This window comes from Aplidium turbinatum, chromosome 2, assembly GCF_918807975.1.
Source record: "Aplidium turbinatum chromosome 2, kaAplTurb1.1, whole genome shotgun sequence".
Lineage (NCBI taxonomy): Eukaryota > Metazoa > Chordata > Ascidiacea > Aplousobranchia > Polyclinidae > Aplidium > Aplidium turbinatum.
In genome coordinates, this window is record NC_137473.1 from 45,745,611 (window position 1) to 45,767,075 (window position 21,465).

At 36.4% G+C, this 21,465-nt stretch overlaps 1 protein-coding gene across 1 annotated transcript; it reads right to left on the reverse strand.

Annotated features, from left to right (window-relative positions):
- Positions 1-19,514, reverse strand: LOC145764338 (uncharacterized). Its single transcript, XM_082575955.1, has 9 exons — positions 19,426-19,514; positions 12,897-13,081; positions 12,411-12,508; positions 10,381-11,374; positions 9,098-9,248; positions 7,197-7,314; positions 5,359-5,499; positions 3,421-3,564; positions 1-108 (listed from the first exon to the last, which is right to left on the reverse strand). Exons 1-9 carry the CDS (start codon positions 19,512-19,514, stop codon positions 1-3), a joined length of 2,028 nt encoding a protein of 675 aa, XP_082432081.1.
- Positions 19,515-21,465: the final 1,951 nt, after the last annotated feature.

Genomic DNA, 21,465 nt, shown 5'->3' on the forward strand with positions numbered 1-21,465 from the left:
TCAACCATTTTTGTTACTTTCTGTCATACTGTAATCATCCGCAGAAGTTTTATAACAACAGCCACATGCTCTGTAACAACACGCCCCGGAGTGTTGTTGCCCATCCACCTGCAATAAACATGCATTTATGAAAAAAAAAAACTTGGAAAAACTTTAGCTGTTGCTAAAAAAAGTCGAATAATACCTCTTTCAATTGCACCATTTGGCATCTCGATACCATTAGTACAGTAAGAGATACATGCTGATTTGTAAAAATTGTGACAACACGCCCCCGTTTGCCCTGCCGTATGATTTTTTTCCGTATGGATTCTTACTGATTAGCCTACTGAATAAATGTTAACGGTAGTGTAAACTGAGTTATTGCATGAGGTTTTAATAATGAATTGGTCACACTGTACTAACAATTTTTATTTACAATTTGAACTTGTGTGCAATATTTAAAAGGAAATACTGACGCTATAAGACGACGTTAAAAGTTGTAAAATAAATAAATAACAACAAACATAAAAGCTCTGTCAAGTTTCAACTACAAGTGGATTAGGCTATGTCACTTTTGCATACACGTCTGTAAGCTACTGCTGGTTTGCCGACTACGTGAAAAAGCTTGTTACGATGGGAAAAAATCATGGATAAAATCTCTTTCGATGTGTTACATCAAATTTGACAATGAAGTTTGAATTAGGCTCAACAAAAATAAGTTGGTAGCTTATCCAACGAATAAAACTTTTTACTTTGAGTGACAGTTGATTGAATTGTCTACAATTTTGGTTTTGCGTAACATTTTTACAATAAACATGAATACGCTCGGCGTATAGGCTAAGGTGTTAACTTTGGAAAATGATAGTCTATTCAACATGCCTTCAGCTTATATCGTGGTCAGGAATTATACAGTAATCTTATTAGCCAAACAAGTTTGATACATTGCGGCAGTAAATTCACAAGGCATTGAACCATCATTGACAATCCAGGATTAGCATTCACTTTCCACATCAGTCATTCATAACAGCACAGCGCTAGCAGACACAGCATTACTCCAACTTGTTTACTGGTCAATGGTATGGTGGAAAAACTGATGGTTTTCACGCAAGAGGTCAGAACGAGTCGTATGGTTAAGTTCTGGCAGCGATAAAAACAGCACAGTACGGCAGTGTCGTAGCTACTGTAGAAAGAAAACTTTAGGGCGGCAGAAACAACTGTTGGCGAAAGACATTTGAAATTAGAATTTGCTTTAAAATATAGTTCAGTTCAGTTGTTTTTATTTCTGACCATCATATCAAAACAATACACGTCAACATAGCAAAGGTAGAGAAAAAGGTAGAAGCGACAAAACGCCAACGTTAAAACGTGCTTGAGACCGAAGTAAGTTATTGATTTGAAAGAAATTTGGCACGGTCGCAACACCTTCTAAATGCAGCCAATATAGCTTCTAAATGCAGCCAAATCTGTATGAAGCGTCATTTGACATGTAATACAACGTCATTGAAACGTTGCAATATAGTATTAAAAATATAGTTTTTGGGTGGCGAGATACAATTTTAAAGGACTGATTGTTCCTCCAAGGGCCTTCCGTGGCTACTTCCCTGACGTGCGTTACACCTTTTTGGCTGCCAATAACAGCACTGTGCTGGTTGAACTGGAAAGACATTTAACTCATCCCTCATAGGATAATCGAGTAGTTCCCTTATATGGCAAGTGATCTCTCATGTTTGCTTTGGTGATCAGGCACAAATCAAAAAACAAACTGCAGTTTAAAAATCGAGCAGCACGGCATGTGGAAGCAGGTAGATGAACTAAAATGTATAGGCATCTCTGTGCGTTGTTGTGGAACAGGGGTGTCCAAACTTATTTTCCAGGCGGGCCAGATTTAATAAAGCGAAAGTGCCCAGCTTTTGACAATCTTGTTTGGTTGTAGCCTATACGATATTGGATTGTATATGATAAGTTAGGTTGTAAGCTACCCTACAAGTTACTTGCTTTTCCAATAAACAAGCGTAAAATATTACGTCGGTGGAAGTCACTCAGCTTTGTCATCAAGCAAGTCTTCTTCAAGTCCATAACCAAGAACGTCTGCTCACACAAAAATTTTGAACCGCATAAGCTCAACATTTTCTTTACAAACTTTCGCATTTCTGGAAATTTATTTTTATCCAGTTGCTGGTAAAAAGCCGCGAGGGAAAGATGTTACTGTCCACTTCGGCGTCGCGGTGAAGCTCAATCAGCTGGAACTTCATCAGGGTTCACGCAGAAAGAAGTGAAAAGCAACAATTGCGGCAAAATATCGAAAGCTATCGTTGAATTTGCTAGCAAGAAAATGAATGAATGCTCGACTGTATCGCTCATTAGTAATAATTATAATAGTTGATTTCGCAATTATGTGAGAAAACATGGTTTTCATTAATGTATGTTTTATAAAATGCAAGTCGAATTTGTATGATTTCTGTTTATCTGCCGGCTAAAAGTAACACATTGTGCAACAATAGGCGCGGTCATAAAAAACGTCTCACGGGCCAGATTTGGCCCACGGGCCGGACTTTGGACACCCCTGTTTAGGGAGTTCAAAACAAAGTGTTTTGTTTTTACGTCATGGTTTTTCTTGATTTGTTTTGAAAAAAAAGGGAATTTTGTTTCAATGTGTCAAAGAAACGATTTTCCAGATGTCAATCATGTTTACAAGTGTTAAATTTTATACAAATAAAAAATATTTTGTTCGGTTTTGACAAAAAAAAATCGTTGTCTTGAACTTGATATCGCTTCGTTTTGAACTAAATTCTTTGGCGGCCTGCTGAATTTGGTTTCGACAAAAACACATTCGTTTTGAATTGCCCTGTTTCAGTGCTTGTGATTAATATTCGCAGAAGTGGCTGTAGTATTGAAAATCTCTTTGCTAATTGAAAGCATCTTTCGCCAACAATCAATCGTCTTCTCTCATTACGCTCATTTTGGAGGTTAACGTGGCAGAAAACTCCATAAAGTTTCGAGCAGGCATTATTTAGTCGGTTTAACTCTTACTTGCAGACGTAAAAACCGACATAGAGATTGGCAAGCTTTCTATGTGTGTTTTTTGAATCATTTGCAAGTGTGTATCTGTTTCCTTTCGTTACAAGTTTTGCATTGGACATAGCAGCACCATTTTACTTGGCATTCACAGGACCTTCGAGTTATTCGTACATGAGTGGTAAAGCCTCTTCCACAGCATATTCTTTTACAGTCGGTTTCTTTACCGCAAATGCGGCCTTTAGTACCCAAAGAAAATTTACTCTTTTTGCAGTAAGCTGGTGAATTGTCAATATAAATCAACTCTTTTTTCTTTGGAGTATTGTCTTTACTACGATATTGAATCCCCGCAGGTACATCAGATGTAGCTCGAGTCTTATGCTTGTTTTTGAGCAGCCGGGGTATCATATTGTTTTCATGACGAACCGTTTTTCTGTTTTGCTTGTCTCGATTGTGACGATGGGAACCACTAGCAGATCCTGGTGGCTTGATTCCTGTACGGCGACGAGTGTCCTTCTGTGTCTTGCGGATCAACTTTGGCTTGCCACTGGAGTTACTAATGTTTTCAACCTAAAAGAAAGTGATCATTATCAGTAAACTTAGCACGAATTGGAAAATCATATTGAACAAGTTCTGAAATGCTTGGATACGACAAAACCGCATAAAGTTTGAGTACGATGCATGTTTACCACTAGGATACTGCCAAGCTCAGTAATGAAAGAGTGTATTTAGGTAATGCGTAACTTCTTAAAGACTACTAACAAAACTAATGCTTAAGAAGACCGCTTGATCCAGCAGCTATATTTCCTAATTCAAAAGCAAACGTTTAAGATCTAACTGAAATTAAGTCTCGATTAAAAGTGAACGGAGAATTAAATAAATTGTAAGATCACCGGGTCGAATATAATTTTGTTTTTTAGATTTTTCATTGCGACGTAATTCGCCAAAACGTTGTTTTAGGTCTAAAACTAGCAGACGATGGTGTTTGATGGTGTTTATTTTGATTTTTGTATGGAGAACCTAATCCAGAAAGCCACTTTATCTGGTCCAGATCTTTACCAGATCGAGTACGGATCTGACCAAATCTTCACCAGATCTGGACCAGATAAAGTGCCTGTCTGGGAAGTTTTTAAGTTTTGAAATTTTTTAATTTTGGTTGAGTTTCAACCCCATCATTTCCAGAATTTAACTGAGCTAACATTTGAAAGAAATACTATAGGCAACATTGTCAGGCAGTCATTTTTAACAATTATTTAAAAATTTGAAAGATATTATTAATTACCAATTCCTTATCGCCTAAATGTTTAAAATTAAAAAAAAAAACTAGCTTCTATAACTAATGAACTCCGCTAAAAATAAAAAAACGGCAAATTGTTCGTCTGAGCTACATATTTTGAAATTCAATGTCATCCAAGCGTCACACGTAAAAAGCGCACTAAGATTTTGATTTAGCCTACTGAGTGCGGTGCAGTGGTAAAAACACCTGTTGAATTTAAACTTTTGTAGTTAGGGTAGTGTAGTATTCACCTCCAGGACAATTGCTCAAGTTCACCCAAAACATTACGTAAATTACTTGGACACTTGAAACAATTTTTTAGCGCAAGTGAGATGACTAAATACAGCTGTGCTGTGGTAAAGCATAAATTGCCCCTATAAAGTTTTATTTCCAACAACACGCAAGTTAAAGATGATGTATAAAATTACGTTTATAAATTTGTGGTCGTAAAGTCGCGTGAAAAACATTTGCAAGTAAAAACTAAGCCCTGCTCTACGATAAATCAATTTTATTTGCTAGTTTCGTTTTGTATTCGCTATTTACTTCAGGCAACACTTAAATGGTGTGTCATATCCCATCAAGTGATGAATTTCTCTTAATCTACAAGCAACCTATTGAATCTACAGTTGACGCACAGGTACTGTGGAGAAGTAAAACTGTCAAAAATTTCAACATTTGACGTCATTATCGTGACGCAAGGCATTCGAAAAGGTCAACTTGATGTCGGTTTGCTGGCAAATTTGTTATACTCATTGTGCTTGTGTATGGCGAAGGCTTATTTGTAATCTTGAGCATTTATAGACAAAACAGTTTCACTTTAAAAAAACATTTTAGCACAATTTTTTAAACTGAAAGGCCAAGTAAACATTAGTGGATCACGTACACCTCTTGTTAAAGCTTTCCAAAAATAGGGAACCAGAAGGCATACGACCAAGTTGATAAAACAGATCTGAAATTTACAAATGAAACTACGCCAGAAATTAAAAATGAACTTGTAAGGAAACAACCACGTCTCTTTTGACATTGACGTTGCCAATTGAATTTTGAAACCAAATGACGCAATTTAGCAATACTTTTAGCTACCTTACCTTCACAGCTTTATCGTAAGCTCGTTTTATTTTTCTCCCAATATCGGAAAAAGGGGTCATTTTCCTCCAGCACGTTTTCGTCGTACATGATCCGGACACACCGTGGCACTTGCACGTCTGACGTAAGTTTGATCTGACAAACTGTAACAAAAACATGATACATTGTTTATAAGGCTATGCTGCTGAGATGCAACCAGAGCACATTATTTGGACACTTTTGTACTCTGTTAGAGATCTAGTAGGTTAAAAACGGTTAAGCTAGGCTTAATAGAATTGTTTAAAACGAAAATTATTTGAAAAACAAAAATATAACTTTCGTTGCATTTCGGCGCAAAATTTTCTTGGTTTTGATTTGTTTTCTTTAGATATCTATCCAAGTGACGTGGTGTTATGTTTTGTGCAGACTTTCTAATTCAGATTTAGGTTTGCAACTATCGAAACCACAACCTTTTCGAAACGAAATTGCGTAGGGTATTAACTATAGCCTGCTAGCCTATTCTGTAAATAGTTAAGGTGAGAGAAGAAAGAAGTTACAATTTTTGAGATCTCCCATTTGGCTTTTATCACATTAATTGGCTTTAATTAGGCATACTAGAAACTGATTTTCGGTTAAAACGAACATGATATGTCTGGGAAAAAATATAAAACAGCGATGGTTTTAAACGCAATGTCATATCGGACTGGAGAGCTACTCCTAACTTTTGCATTCACTTTACAAAGCAATCTGGAGTTCTTGGCAAAGGACAGACCCAGATGTTGTGTGGCGGTGAGATGGTGCGACGGATGAGGCGTGAACTTTCCAATTATACAAACCTGGTTCAACCCCCAGCTTAGGCTGGTTGTTGATAAACACCGCTCACCTCTACCCAAGGTAGGTTATAATAAATTGGGTGGTCATAGCTGCTGAAGAAAAGGCGACCGAGAGAAAGGAACTGACCACCCTATACTTTCATTAGTGCCGAAGGCTTAGTGTGATGAGAGCCTTATCTTCTCATTCCTCAAAGCTCAAAACCAAGTATAAGACTACCTTTTCTTTGCTGTCTGGAGCCACTAAGACTTTTTTTATGAAGAACATTGTCTTTTAAAGTCCTGTCTTAAAGCTAATCTACAATATTGTAAACACAATAGATGAAATTTGAAGGGATTTGTGCAAGTAATTTTCCTTGCTGTGTTTTATTCCACGTTTATTTTAGGATTAGTTTGGTATCTCGTAACCATCGAAACCCAGTGATGCCTTTAAGGTTAGCAGTTTTTGCTTTTGTTTACGGTATAGCCTCAAAGTAATGGATGAGATGCCAAAGCACTTCACCGTGGTGAAGACCCAAGTTTTATTTACACAGTAAGCAATTACATTGTTATCTGCAAAGAATATGTAGGAAAATTTGGTTTATAAAAGCACTATTTTGTTTGATGATGTTATCAGCAATGCATGGCATTTTTAGTCATTTCCACAGGCTCGCTAAATCAATGTCGTCATTGAAATTCGTAAAACTGCTATACTGAATTTGAATCAATAATCTTTTCTCTACGGGCCAATCTCAAATAAATTTCACTTATCAGACATTTCGTGAGTATGTTTTCAAAATAGGTCAGCCGTTTTCTTGCAACATATATCAAAATAATGAGTGGGCTAAATTACCGTCATCACACGGCGACGAATATTATGGCCCAAGAAAAAATTAACAGAATTACACCCAACACAACCAAAGAAGTTGCGCTTTGTGCCTGTGATATTAAATGATGTTCAAAGAAAAATAGTTGACTAAACTAGTGATTTTGTGCGAGTTGTAGGTTAAGTAGGTCCAGATTATTTTTGAAATCTGCCATAGGCTACTCACTCGAATTCCCAGGTCGCTGTTGTGTTGATCAATTTCAGCACGTACATCCGAACTGGTGCTTTGTGATTGCAGAAACCTTTTCACAAACTTTGCAGCAAAAGCAACGTTGTCTCCACACCTATGAAACATCAATTTCTCATTTTGTCTAAAGTGTACTTTCAGTCGAAGAAAATCGGAGGTTTTCTTTTGGTTGAAACGTCTAGTTTTGAATGTTGTTAAATCTAATTGGCATAATAAGTGGAAAGATTGTCTAGAAACCTTTTAAAGGTAACGACAGCTAGGCTACCTATAAGTTTTTCATTTGTATATCTGCTTTAGATATGCATGCATGTTACGCATCCATATGGAGTTGCATAAAAAAAAAAAAAAAAATACACGTAGGCTACAGAAGAAAAATTACAAACATAAGCAAAGCTGATGCAAGAAAACATCACTGGCCGATGACACTTTACCTCTGGGCCTACTACGAATACATTTCAGTCTTCCTTGTAGGCCTACAACAATTTACAAGAAACATCGTAAAATTTCGATTTTAAATATATTTAATTGATGCGTTCGTATTTACATCGTTTGTTTATTTATCAACGAGGCAGATGGAACAACATATTCCGATTTAGACTGAGTCAGTGGCGTAGCTAGGGAATGTGCCGGAATGTGCCGCCCGGGGCGGATTCAGATTTTGCCGCCCCTTCAAGAAAAAGCATGTGAAAATGAAATGCGTTTTTTTATCAGATTATAATCAAAATCAAAAATCGTAGTCTGAAAATGCCACCCCCAGACGTGCTGCCCGGGGCGGTCTGCCCCCCCGCCCCCCTAGCTTCGCCACCTGACTGAGCAACTACATAATGTACCAACAGGCTACTGCACTTTTGTGATACTGTACATCAGTATATTTTTGGGCGGAAAAACAGTTTAAAGGGCGGAGAAACCCAAATTAACTTTTTGCGAGTTTTTGTTTCAGCGTGATGTCATTGTGTACAACATGCGTTTTAGCAAAAAAAAAATCCAAATTTTGTTGCCCTCGTCTCGCTAAGGCCGCTTTTGTTTGATACCCGTTTGCGAGGTCTCGCGCGCATCAAGCTGTGACGCTGTTCGCTGTGACGTCACAAGGTACATATAGTTGTGGCCAAAAGTTTAAGACCAGACTTGATTTATCACCATTTTTGCATTACTTCAAAATAATGCATCAGATATTGTTTCAGTTGCATCATCTTTATGCATCATCTTATATCTGATGCAGTATTTTGAAGTAATGCAAAAATCGTCATAAATCAAGTCTGGTCTTAAACTTTTGGCCACAACTATATGTACCTTGTGACGTCACAGCGAACAGCATCACAGCTTGATGCGCAACGAGACCTCGCAAACGGGTATCAAACAAAAGCGGCCTTAGCGAGACGAGGGCAACAAAATTTGGATTTTTTTATTGCTAAAACGCATGTTGTACACAATGACATCACGCTGAAACAAAAAACTCGCAAAGTTAATTTGGGTTTCCCCGCCCTTTAAAATCCGCAAACAAAGTTTGGTTGATAGAATGTCTCAGACAGGTGACTGTTTATTGCTCTGGAAGTTACATCCTACATATTATAGAAATTACAAGAATCTGGAGTTTTTCCAGTAGATAGCTAATTTTTACTAAATTAACATTTCATTATGGTCAAGAGTTTTCTTGTGGTTTACCGTACGCTAGTTCAGAGTCTAGATAGCAAAATAAATCTACTCTAAAATCACAATTTTCAAAACCATATTTTTAACACATTTTTGTTTTAACTAGTTTTGAACTGAATAGATTGCAAAAAAAATCTCACGCTTATTAGAATGAGCCTGAAAATATTTCTTCAATCAATTAATCAGTCCAAAAATCCATCAAGCAAATGTAAAATAAAATTGTTTCATACCCTCCCCAAAGCCAAGCTTCCTGATTTTTGCGATCCTCAAAACTAGCTTCACAAGAACATTTTTCGAGGTGGCCTTGTGCGCATGCGCGGGCTACAGAGTGAGTCAATCCGGCAGACGAAATAGAGTACAAAAAGGCCGTTTCCTTATTTCCTGAAAAAAACACCAGTAAAAAAAGCATAGGACAAATGAAATAACTTAAACTTTTTGATTGTTGGTTGTTACTCGTGCAAAGAAGTTACCAGCATTGAAAGTTTAATCTTAAGTCTGAAGATAAAGTAATTTTTTTTTAGCAAAGTGACAATTACTAGAAGTGACACAATTACTTTCTGAACTGCTAATTTTGATCAGTTCAGCAGGCCATAGCCCTACGAAGGACCGTGGGCATTTCTCCAGAGCAACGTACGGTTCATAATCATGAAAGAAATCAAGGGCCATAGTCGAAGCGGCGCCACTGCGCAATCGATGGCATGCTTTAGGTGTCTTGCCAGAGAGCCAGCCACATGCTCTTGAGCGGTGTCGAACCTCTGTCGAACGTCGAACCAAGGCTCTCACCACTCGGCAATGCAATTCACTTTTGGTTCACTTTGGCAGGACATGTGAATTATGCTACTGCTGGTGGAGCAAGGCGACATATTAGGCTACCAAGAGATCCCGAACTAAACCAGGGGTTTAACATTCACTATTTGATTTGATTTTGAATTGAATTATCTAAAAAGCATGCTGCTAAGTTAGCTGGTGACCTATTTTTAATACAGGTTATTTTATTGGGTGCAAATGCAATACCACATAATAGATCGTCTAATTATTATGACAGCACCTTGATTTTCATAAATGTATTCAATTTTGAGTGTAACCTAAAGGCCTAATCTGCGTGGGTGGTCGTCTGTAGCCCAGTGTCATTACTTTGGTATGCAATCTACAAGTGTCCCTGTCCCCGTCACAAACCATAGGCCTATCCCATCGTAGTCGTCTTATTGCTAAGCTATTAGTATTAGCAAAGTCAGTGGGATGGAAAAGCCATTTTCAGTTTCAAGCAAAGTTCAATCTTGTTTGAGGCTCCATTTGACTGGTTTGTCATACAGACATGACTTGAAATCAAATAGCGCTTTACGAAGTCTGTGACCAGACACTTTTCGACCAAACGAGGAACTCTTGAATATGCTGTATTTACTATAATCCCTCGGTTGGAACATTACGGCGGGATTTTAAACAACTGCGTTAACATTCCAACCGTAGATATTATTTTTGGTTAAACAGTATTTTAGTAGATTAAATTTCCTACCTTTATTCAAGAGGTGGATCCTTGATGTTCCCAGGGAACAGTTCCATCTTTCGTAGCGAAACTGATACAGACATTCAGCTGCTGCAATATGAGTGGCTTTAGCTAAGACCAGGGGTAATCCAGTATCTCTATTACATTTCCTTCGTTGATCGCTGTTTAACCGAAATGTCTTGCACAGCTTTTTAGCAGATTTTCTATCAATTTTCCTGGGAGTTACGTTATCTGTAAAATTTCCCAATTTGCTTTCAATAAAAGCAGAATATGCATTGAATTCGTTTTCATCAAATTCTAAAACTCCACTTCCCATTGAACCCGGTGGAACGTGAATTGCAGGTTTCGAATGGTTTCTAAAGGTTTCTTGGAAATATTTGGATTTTCTTTTCACTGATGTTTGTTCATGATCTCGTCTTCCATTATAGCCTACCTTAGATGTAGAGATTGACTGACTAATTGAAGACGACACTAGATATTGTTTTGTATAATGCCGCAGTGCGTGTAAGTCTCGTCGTTTTTCGCTTCCACGTTCGTTTCGAACATGCGGCATTGAAAAAGAATGATTCACAATCATTGCAATGTCTTGTGAAAGCTCAGATTTTATTCGATTGTGTGCGTTTGTATTAGGAGATTCTCGAGAATATTTGTTAGATTTTCTCGAGTGAGCTAACCTTGAGGCAGCATCGGTATCTCTCGTGGCATATGATCTGTAGTTTTCAGAGTTCAAAGCCTTGACGTTTCGATTTCTACTTGTCGTCTTTCGATCTTGTGGGTTTCTAATACTGGCTAAGGTGCGAGATGGTTGCCTGGTGGTACGAGAATTGTGATTTGAGTTTCTTAATAAATTGTGGGTTGCTTTTCTGTTGTCAAACTGTTTTTTCTGTTTGAGTTTGTCGATTCTTGAAGACAGCTGAGTGTTTTCCTCTAGCTGATCAGAATTATGTGAAAATGTTTGTTCCTCATGATCCACATCATCCCGGAGCAGGCTTGAACTGTCATTCTGTAAATGTAAAGCTGCATAAACAACAACGTACAAAACATTGACGATTAATCTGGTACACAATTTTGTTGTTCAATCCTTTAAATCTGGTACACAATCGCATCATTCGCTGTTAAAACTTCACCAAGATTAAAGACAACATTCCCACCAAATCTCTTTTCAATAAAAGCAACTTGCTACAAATCGAAGACATGTTTTTAATAGAAGTATGTAAGTTTGTTTATAAAATCAATAAAGGACATCTACCAGCAATTTTTTTTTGAGTACTTTCGTCCTAGTAATCAAACTCATAACTAGCCTATAATACCAGAGGTGCTAAGAAAGGTATGCTTTTTAAACCAAGAATGCATACAAAGCTTGGCCAACGCTCAATTGAATTTCTTGGAACAAACACTTGGAACAAATTACCGGAACAGCTAAGAAAAGTTCAAACAATTAGTATGTTTTCTAAAAAGTTAAAACTGCACTTAATGTCTGAGTAATTGGTATAGTACCATCAAACTGTTTCTACTTATTCTCACCGTATCTCACTAATTACTGTATATTCGCTTTTGTCTTACCAGTAGGCTATGCCGTGTTGTGTGTTGTATGTATTGTATATGCCATTTTGTATTTCTGCATCATTTCTTGTATTCCTGTTTTTATATTGTACTGTTTAATTTCGTATGTGTATTGTTTTCTATGTTGTAACTTATATAATATATATTTGCGTTCAACTCTGACACCGTTCCATGTCAAATGAGCTATGACACCACACGGGTGTGGCAGACTTGATGACCAGTTCGGTCCTTCTGCCACTCCTATCATCATCAGCAAACAACCTAGCTCACTTTGTAATCTTGTATTGTTTTTCGTTTTGTTTTTTTTGCATATGCTGGTGATGCAAAATAAAAGAACTTACAATGATTACGTACATCTGGAAATCACTTACAGGAATCTTTGCAGTTAGACTATTATTGGTTGTGAATTTAAAAACCTTTAGTAACTTTGATGAAATAATTAACGTTGATACAATATACTTGAACAGAAAACTTACAGGTGGGTTGGAGGAATTGATGGAGCCAGGAAACCTTTTCAAGCTTTCGTATTTCCCAAATGGGTTGTCGGATTCACGTTGTCGGCTTTGCATTGTTGCTGGTACAAAAAGACATGGGTCAAAGCCAAAAAACATTGTACTTTATTTAATTGTTTTCTAGTTCCATTTCTTACTCGTTTGATATTTCCTAGGTTTTAAAGATTTCTTGGTTATGTGAGGTGAAAATAATACTAGAAATTATGGAACATGAAGTTCAGAACATCATTTGAGAAATTCCCATTGAAAAAAACATATAAAAATTGCTAAAGTTCAAAACTCAACGCTAAAACATTACAAACGTCAAATCAGTTTTTGCATATTATTGCATTGTCTCTACTTGAATAATAATTACGAGACATGGATTCAATCTGTTGAGGTCCGCTGTCTAAAGTTAAGCTTAGATTTAAAAACATCAATTCATAAAAAGAATGTGTGCTTTAGATTTACTTCGTCGTCCTTGAATAGAAGAGGGCGTTGGAGGATCCAGTTTCATATTCACTGCTTTATATTCTTGGGATGGTGCAAGAGTGTCTATTTCTTGATTCCATGTATCTAAGTCAGTTGAGGTAGCCAGTGAAGCTGCGTCAAAATTTATGTTCCAAAGATCACTTAGTTGACTTTTTCCAGTTAATCTAAAACATGATGATTAGTGAGAAGGATTTATTTAGATGTTTTTATTTGTTTGTCTAGTTTTTTGTTTACTTTAAAGGTAGCCTATGCTTTTGGAAGAAGGCTTACAATTTCATGGAAGGACAAAAATCACAAACGAAAATGTTCTGTTTCGAATGTAAACTGACATGGAAATTCGACAAGCAACTAAAACAAGAAAATTAAAATATTTTGGCCATATAATTAGCAATAATTATATTCAAAGACAACCATTCAAAAGAAAAATGAATGGAAAACTAAATAGGGGCAGACCACCAAGAATTTGGACTAATGTTATAGAAGACTGTAGTCATGACTTCATTGCAAAACTGCAAAAGAAAAATCTCACAACAGAGAAACTTGGCGCTTCATTGCCTCCAACCCTCGACAAGAGGAAAGAACTTAATGATAATAATGAATGCTGCGAGCCTGCGATATATTCTATTTCATATCCTTTTACGGTGGCGTATCATATTTTTTTATGCTTTCATTATCTCTCAGGAGATTGCTACCTCGATGTAGCATCTCCAATGAAAAAAAAGTTCTGTTTTGTTTTGAATACAATTTCAGATTAAATTGTGATTTTTGAACGACCAAAATCGTAGTTGTTGTATTATTTAACTATTTTACACATCGTTAAGCTGCAATATATTAGAAATGTATTTTGAAAATGCTGATCAACTAACTCGCAATCTTTGTGTTAATTATTTGCATTTTAAGCAAACAATCGATGGCAAAGGTTGTGCTCTATTTCTTCAGATGACAATGTTTAATTGATAAAAATAACCTCGTCAGAATTGTAACAGTTTGATGTCAAACCTCCGTATTTCCTACAAATAATTTTAATTCTGTTTGTCCTAATATTCTATCCCGAATTCTATCAAACTCACCCTATCCATAACACAAACTTAATAGATTGAAATTTTCACTAAGTTTAAACTTCATTAGAAGTGAACTTAAAGTAAATTATGTTAAGTAATTTCGAAACGACAATATATACGGATAGTGAATAGTTAAATTAATAGTGGCCAAATATAAACTTGAAACTTTTTCAAAAGAAAACGGTCTATTAGTTATGGCCTACTACTTTACACAAATGTGTTCGATCTTTAATTTTGTATGAGGTCACTAAATCACATCCTCTTGTAAACACGTGGTACGAAAAAAATTCAAGTTTTTTCAAGCTAAACTCAAAGCTGTTTCTGTAGCCGTAGTATTTCCCACAGCTAGCTGTGTTGACCGATAAACAAAAGTAGTTCGCGTTGCACAATTTGGAGTAAAATATTCAACTTCTAGCAAGCTAAAGCATCCATTGTTTCAAGCATAGCAGCAGGTTTTTGTTTGAAGTTTTTCAGCCTATCTACCACTTACAACTGGTATCACAGATAGAATTTCAACAATTTCATTAATTTGAAGGTTGTCCGATGCGGATTGCTTATAGCAGTGATCTGCGCTCGATCTCAATATGGTCTAGTACTCTAGAAAGTTTAGTGCTGTTTTGAATGAATTATTGACATGTCATGGCACAAACTAGATCAATTTACACAGGATCCATTGTGTGCTTTTGGCTGTCAGGATCCAGTAAATTTTTAGCCTAAATGTTTGCGGTTTTAACCAATTTACAATCTTTTATAGATATTACAATGAATAATGGCAAGTAGCGTAGGCTGCTGGTTATTTCTTATTATCCACATCGACGGAGCGAGAAGTTTCATTTCAAAAGGTTAATGGGGCTAATTATTCTGTTCCTTTTGAAGAAACACGTGGGAAAAGAGGATGTTTGTGAAATAATAATAACAACATTTATATAGCGCCAAATCCACAGTGCATTCACAGTGAAATCTGCGTTCCTGAACAAATACTCTGAATGTTTTAATCTTGTCTTAAGTTTTTATTCAAGCTATGATAGGCTGCTTCTACGCAAACTTGCCACACTTCAAATCTGTTGAACAGAAATTTAAAAACATTATACCAAAGGGTTAGAATATTCTGTGTATCCAAAAATCAGAGCAAAAGTTAATTTTGAGCTTCACCCTTCGTTATTTATAATTTGCACCGAGCCTTCTGGTCTTTTCAAAGAATGATTTAATATTTTACACTCCGCTAAAACAAGAAATACCAATCAAAAGATTACCTCGGTAGGTGTTTTTATGTCGATGGAGAACCAAATGCAAAATATTTTTTCACAAAATGCCCGAAGAAGACTCGATCTAAGCCGAAAACGTTTACAGTTGTATTTTTTAGCGTGACAAATGCCATGTTATTGCATAGTTTAGCTTGTAAAAATGCTTGTAAATAGTTTAGCTTGCATAGTTTTAATTGTAAAATGTTAAACAAATCCAGAAGAGCTTTTTCAAACATTGTCAGCAGACACTGAAAGAATACCGGGAACAGAAAACTGCAAACTTTGTGGAGTAAGTTGGCCAATCTTTTGGTAAAAAATTATTAACTAAATTCCAAATTGCGTTTCTGGAATGACTGGCGTTGCTGACCAACGTGGCGCCTTTATTTTGTGGCTGATCTCTTTCTGCAAAAAGATCAGATGAATGTCAATGAACGTAAGATAGTCCGCATGCTGTCAGATGTAAACAAAGAGTCAGAAAATGTTGCTTTATAATTTAAGCATTGACGTTTTTTCACTCACAACTTTCGCCGATAATAATTATTATCAGTATAGGTTGACGCAAATTGACATGTTCTATTTTATGGAAAGGTAAAACGCTGGTTTTTCTGTTTTTTTCTTGATAAGGTTTGGTCGCTGTCTGCTCAAAGTTGACTGCAAATATTCAAACAAACTTAATCAAACTTTTCATTTCTACCCCTTTACAAACGTTAATTTTCTGTAACTAATTTTTTGCTTTAGTGTATTGTTTTTTAAAGATACAGACTTCGCTTTTGAGCCTGTTTGACGTTACGTCAATGCTGGGAATATTCTGAAACGGCGTCTTTCACATCATGAAGGAAATGCTTTTTTCGAAACCTTTATTGGACAAGTCAACTAACTTTTTATTATTAAACTAAATTTTTTAAATCTTTTAAAACCAAGATGTATAAAGAAAGAATGTGTTTATGAATTTAAACATGTACTGTAATATTAACGATGGTGTGCATGTATACTGACATACATATATACGGTGTTGACCAAAGCTGCAAAGAATAAAGTAGGCTTTTATATGGCATCTGCGCTTGTAGCTTTTCTACAAGGATAAACTTTTTAGCACTTCTATTCCAAACTGGGGTTAATTCGATGTATGGAAATGTAGGTATACATACATACACATAAAACCGAAAAATTTATTTTAAATTTCTTTACATCTGGTTCAGCATGACAACAGTCATAAGTGAGTGCTATCAAGAAAGTGCTTCCGTCTGCGTGTTAGGGAAAGTGTTTGGACTAAAACCGTCATGTTGTTTCTTTTAGTGCTTGAGGATAGTACCACCACCCCAAAAGTGCTCACGCGTTGCCTGTGCAAATAAAATTGTCTTACTCAAGCAACAAGTGAAAATGACACTTGAGCTGATTGATTCGGTTCTGGTGATAAATGCAAACAATACTCCAAATGTTTTTGAATATTCCATTATCAATTGATTCTACATAGTAAGCATCTTTTAATTTAAAAAAAAATTTAAACGCCGTTTTCTACTTTAGCCTTATAACGTTGTAACTTAAAAAAGTATTTAGTTTTCTTCATATAGTAAATTCTTCTTCACAATTCTCCATAAAGTATACTTTTCAAGTTATTATAAGTTATTATATTTATTTTGTATTACAAATTGTTTTGGTTAAATACCAAACTGGTGTACTTATTACAACATTGTTACTTGCAATTGCACATTGTCACAAAAGACTAAAGAGGAGTTGATTTCTTGCTGTGTATTAAGATAATTACAAGAGCTAAGTTGTCAACAAGGTACTACGACAGTTTATCGAACGACAGTTCATCGAACGACAGTTTATCGAACGACAGTTTATCGAACGACAGTTTATCGAAACGACAGTTTATCGAACGACAATTCATCGAACGACAGTTTATCGAAACGACAGTTTATCGAAACGACAGTTTATCGAACGACAGTTTATCGAACGACAATTCATCGAACGACACAGGGCCGTAGCCAGACCGCAGAGCAAGGGGGCCAACTTTTTTTAAGGGGGGCCGAAAAAATTTAAATGGGCAAAATCATTATAAATGTAGCTGTTGCTCTTGAATATTTGGATTTTTCCAGGGGGGGCGGATTTGTTTTTAAGGGGGGCGAGGCCTCCCTGGCTCCCTGCTGGCTAGGGGCCTGGAACAACAGTTAATCGAAAATCTAACCCCTAAAACCTAACCCTAACCCCTAACCCCCAACCCCCAACCCCTAACCCCCAACCCCTAACCACTAACCCCTAACCCCTAACCGTAACCCTACCCCTAACCCTTAACCCCCAACCCCTAACTCATAACCACTAACTCCTAACTCCTAACCACTAACCCCTAACCCCTAACCTTAACCCTACCCCTTAACCCCCAACCCCTAACCCTACCCTTAACCCCTACCCCTAACCCTTAAACTCCAACTCCCAACCACTAACCCCTAATTCTAACCTTAACTCTTAACCTCTAGCCCCTAGCCCCTAACTTCTAGCCTCTAGCCCCTAGCCCCTTCGATGAATTGTCGTTCGATGAACTGTCGTTTCGATAAAATGTCGTTCGATGAACTGTCGTTTCGATGAACTGTCGTTTCGATAAACTGTCGTTTCGATGAATTGTCGTTCGATAAACTGTCTTTCGATAAACTGTCGTTCGATGAACTGTCGTTCGATAAATTGTCTTTCGATAAACTGTCGGGTCACGGTCAACAAATACCATCATAGAAGTTCACACAAACTTGATTTCGAAGTTTTGAACCATCACTTATTTTGCAGTGTTTTCAAACAGCGCCCCTTTTGAGTTGTGTTAGATGAATATTTATGGAAGTGTAGCTTAAAAATTTTTCCTAAAAATGTCATTGATTTTTTTCCAAGATTTAAGAAAGAAGGTCAGGAAAATATAGTTTAAATGTTGATTGATTTAGTGATTGACATGTGCCACGTTCAGCGACAGATTGACTTGTGCCTTTTTACTGCTGATTGAATGTGGGAATGTTTATCCCTTGATTGAGACAGCCTTCCTTCTGGTATACCTGGATTTGATTTCAGGCCGGGTTAGGCTATGTACCGAAGACATTACAGTGGGTACGAGTTGTGGTTTTTCTTTTGTAATTCAATTAGATGCTAGTCGAGAAAAAACGCATTTATAGCATAAAGATGATAGAAATAGAAACGCATAATACTGATATAGAGCCTACAAGGCTGCTGAGATCTGAGCAAAAACCATAATGTATTTAATTTGCTGATCTACTCTATGTTATGTCGTAAAATTTGTTTCGAAGTCAACCTAATATGAATTGTGAATTTAAATAGTAGTGTGCAATAATAGTTGACCAAAATAACACAGTAGCGCTTCTATAATGAATTTAGTCATCAACATTGATACTCCATCAAAAGTTAAGCTTTCAAATAAGCAGTCAATACAAGTCTTATCAGCAAAAACATTATTTCCAACAGCAGCGGATGTTGAAACTCTGAAGGAAAGTCTTTTTTGTGATAAACAAAGCCTGCGAAAATGGTGCTAAGAGAGTAAAAGTCCAACCATGGCCCAACACACAACATTGTAAAATAAAACTGTAACTTGATAATAATAAGTCTTGGTAAATTAAACGTTTTAATAATGTCAAATTAATCAACACTGATCAGTTGATGCACTGCCGTAACAGAAGTACAAATAATCGCATCCCGTCAGGAACTTTCCCTTAAAAACCATAAATATTCAGATGAAAGAGTTTGTTTATACAACCAGTAGCGACAAGACAGCCCACCAGTGCATTTCTAGTTCATTGTATGTTGTATCCATTTGCGTGGTTTAGTGAAATCATTGACTAAATTTCAAAGGCGGCTGTCTTAAGTGATCACAACGTGGCTATTTATTGAAGTGTGTGTGATGCTCTTGGTTGGCTGTACCAAACAGAAAGTTAACTTTTTCAATGGTAAAAACTTTTTATAAAGTGCTATAGAGTTGCGCTTTTTTGAAAAAGTCATGACATTTGCTGAATTGTTCGAACTTGTGTGTTTTTGCAATCTCAGCAAGAGTAAAATACGTCATAGTGGGCTGCGCGGTCCTGTGGTGTTTACAGTGAAGGTCAAAAATGTTATTTCTACAACACAGTCTTCATCCTTGACCTAGTTGCTCGCAATAAAAAAAATTCAAACATTCAAGTCCATATTTAGCCATCACTGAAATAACATCACTTGGTTTTTGTGGCTGCCTGTCTGACATAAAATACAATTCCCAGTTTATCTTGAGGAACAGAAACATTATTTTTGTTGTCAAAAGTCATAATAATATGTGTGAACGAGAGTTGCATACATTAAAAAAATTGAAACATTTCTGCAGTAACTATTTTACACGCCCATCCCATCACAATGTAAACAGTTCCAGCGCATCCAAGCGTGCTTTGTCGTAGGAATAACTGGCAGAAGGCACTGGGGGGAGGGGAACCGCTATTCTGGTAAACTGACAAAAATTGTTGAAAATGTACATTCATTATTTCTACATTTGCTAGTTGGAAAGACATTTTTAAAACGAACTCTAGAAGCAATAAAGAGAAATTACTTACCCAAAATATGCTTGAGTAGTCTGCGTTAAATGAAATATAACGTGGAGAAAGCATACGATTCCTTTCATTTTCTCGTTGGAGACAGTTGCAATATTTAATACAGATGTTTTCAAATACTTTGACAAGTCCCTTTCCAATAAAACATTATAACAATTGATTGGAAATGTGATTGCTGCTATGAATGCATATAGCCTAATGAAACAAAAAACAAATAAACACTTAAAAAGAAACAACATTTTTAAAATTTAACTTCATTTTTTTAAAAGAACCAATTTGTTTTGTGTGGTATTCACATAATTCTAACTTCCAAGCAACATTGCTCAAACTGATGGAGATTTTCTGCCACTTTTGGCCTTCAGAAACCGCTTGTGTTTTGCATTGATTCAGCATTTGCGGACGTTGAATCAATGTCAAAAAGGTTGATTTGCTGTTTGGACAAGTGCTTAGTTTCCATCGATCCAACGTCTTCTTGATCATTAAATTTTATCCTCATTTATGATAATATGACTGTTTGGATTACATGCCGTCTAACTTTGACCTCGTTTTCTTTTGTATACGAGAAAGCTCTCTATTTGAAAGCCGCTACGGCATAGACAAATCTATCTACTTCATATAAAAGTGTTTCTGCAATTCGACATTTTATTTATGCCACAAACATGCTACACAATACGATCGACGATTGTTCCGTTGGGTTGTAGAATCAGTCCACTTTTTCATCTTCGTAAAGCTACAATTTTTTACGTTGTTTGAACTCATTTGATAGCAAATAACACTACACTAGTCTTTCGATAGTGAATAGATCATGGGCTTGGAAAAATATTTTCCAACCTTTCATCGTACAATTACTTTCTTACAGTACACAGGAGAAAGTATTAATGTAACAGCATAGAAAAAATGCTTTTTTCAAACACTTTTTACTTTTCCTCGACCGTCAAGATTACCCATGCTGAGGTGATGTTTAAAAAAATCTATTTACTGTATTTCCACCCCACTTCACCCACTATACCACTAAAGTGTGTCTAAGTTACTTCTTTTCTCCGCGACGGCCATTACTTTTCAAAATAAGAAAAAATGGATTAGGTTTACAGAGCAGCGTAGGAAATTTTATTACGTTAACTTAAAGTTTGTTTGCGTTAGTGTGACGTTGAATTGCACATTTTGCTTCAGTATGAAAAGTTAAACGTTTACTGGTGAAACTTTGTTACTTGAAATAATTGAATGTGAAGGTATCGAAAATGAAGCTTGCATAACACTGGTTACAAAAAAAAAAATTTTTTTTTGCGGTTTGGACTTTGACAACTGATTTCAGGTCATTTTGGGGTGCTGAATCCGAATCTGAACTCAGATTTTTACTATCATCAAATTTTTGAGATATAATAAAAAAAATATGATTAACTAAACGGTGGTTCAATCTTGGGTGTAGCCTACATTAAAAAAATGTTTTGAGAAAATAGGCAGTTTGACAAAACTGTTTTTGCTAACACTCTGACTATGTTTAAGTTATTTTGGCAGCCGATTGTAGCATCGAATAGACAGCGATAGACACGTGTTTCGCCCATGAGGCTGGGCTCATCAGTATCGCACCGTATTCTTGCCACTTGAGTAATCGACCGCCGCTTTACCAGTCAGTTTAACTCTTATCTTTGTGGAAAGAAAGAGCCAACAAAACCAG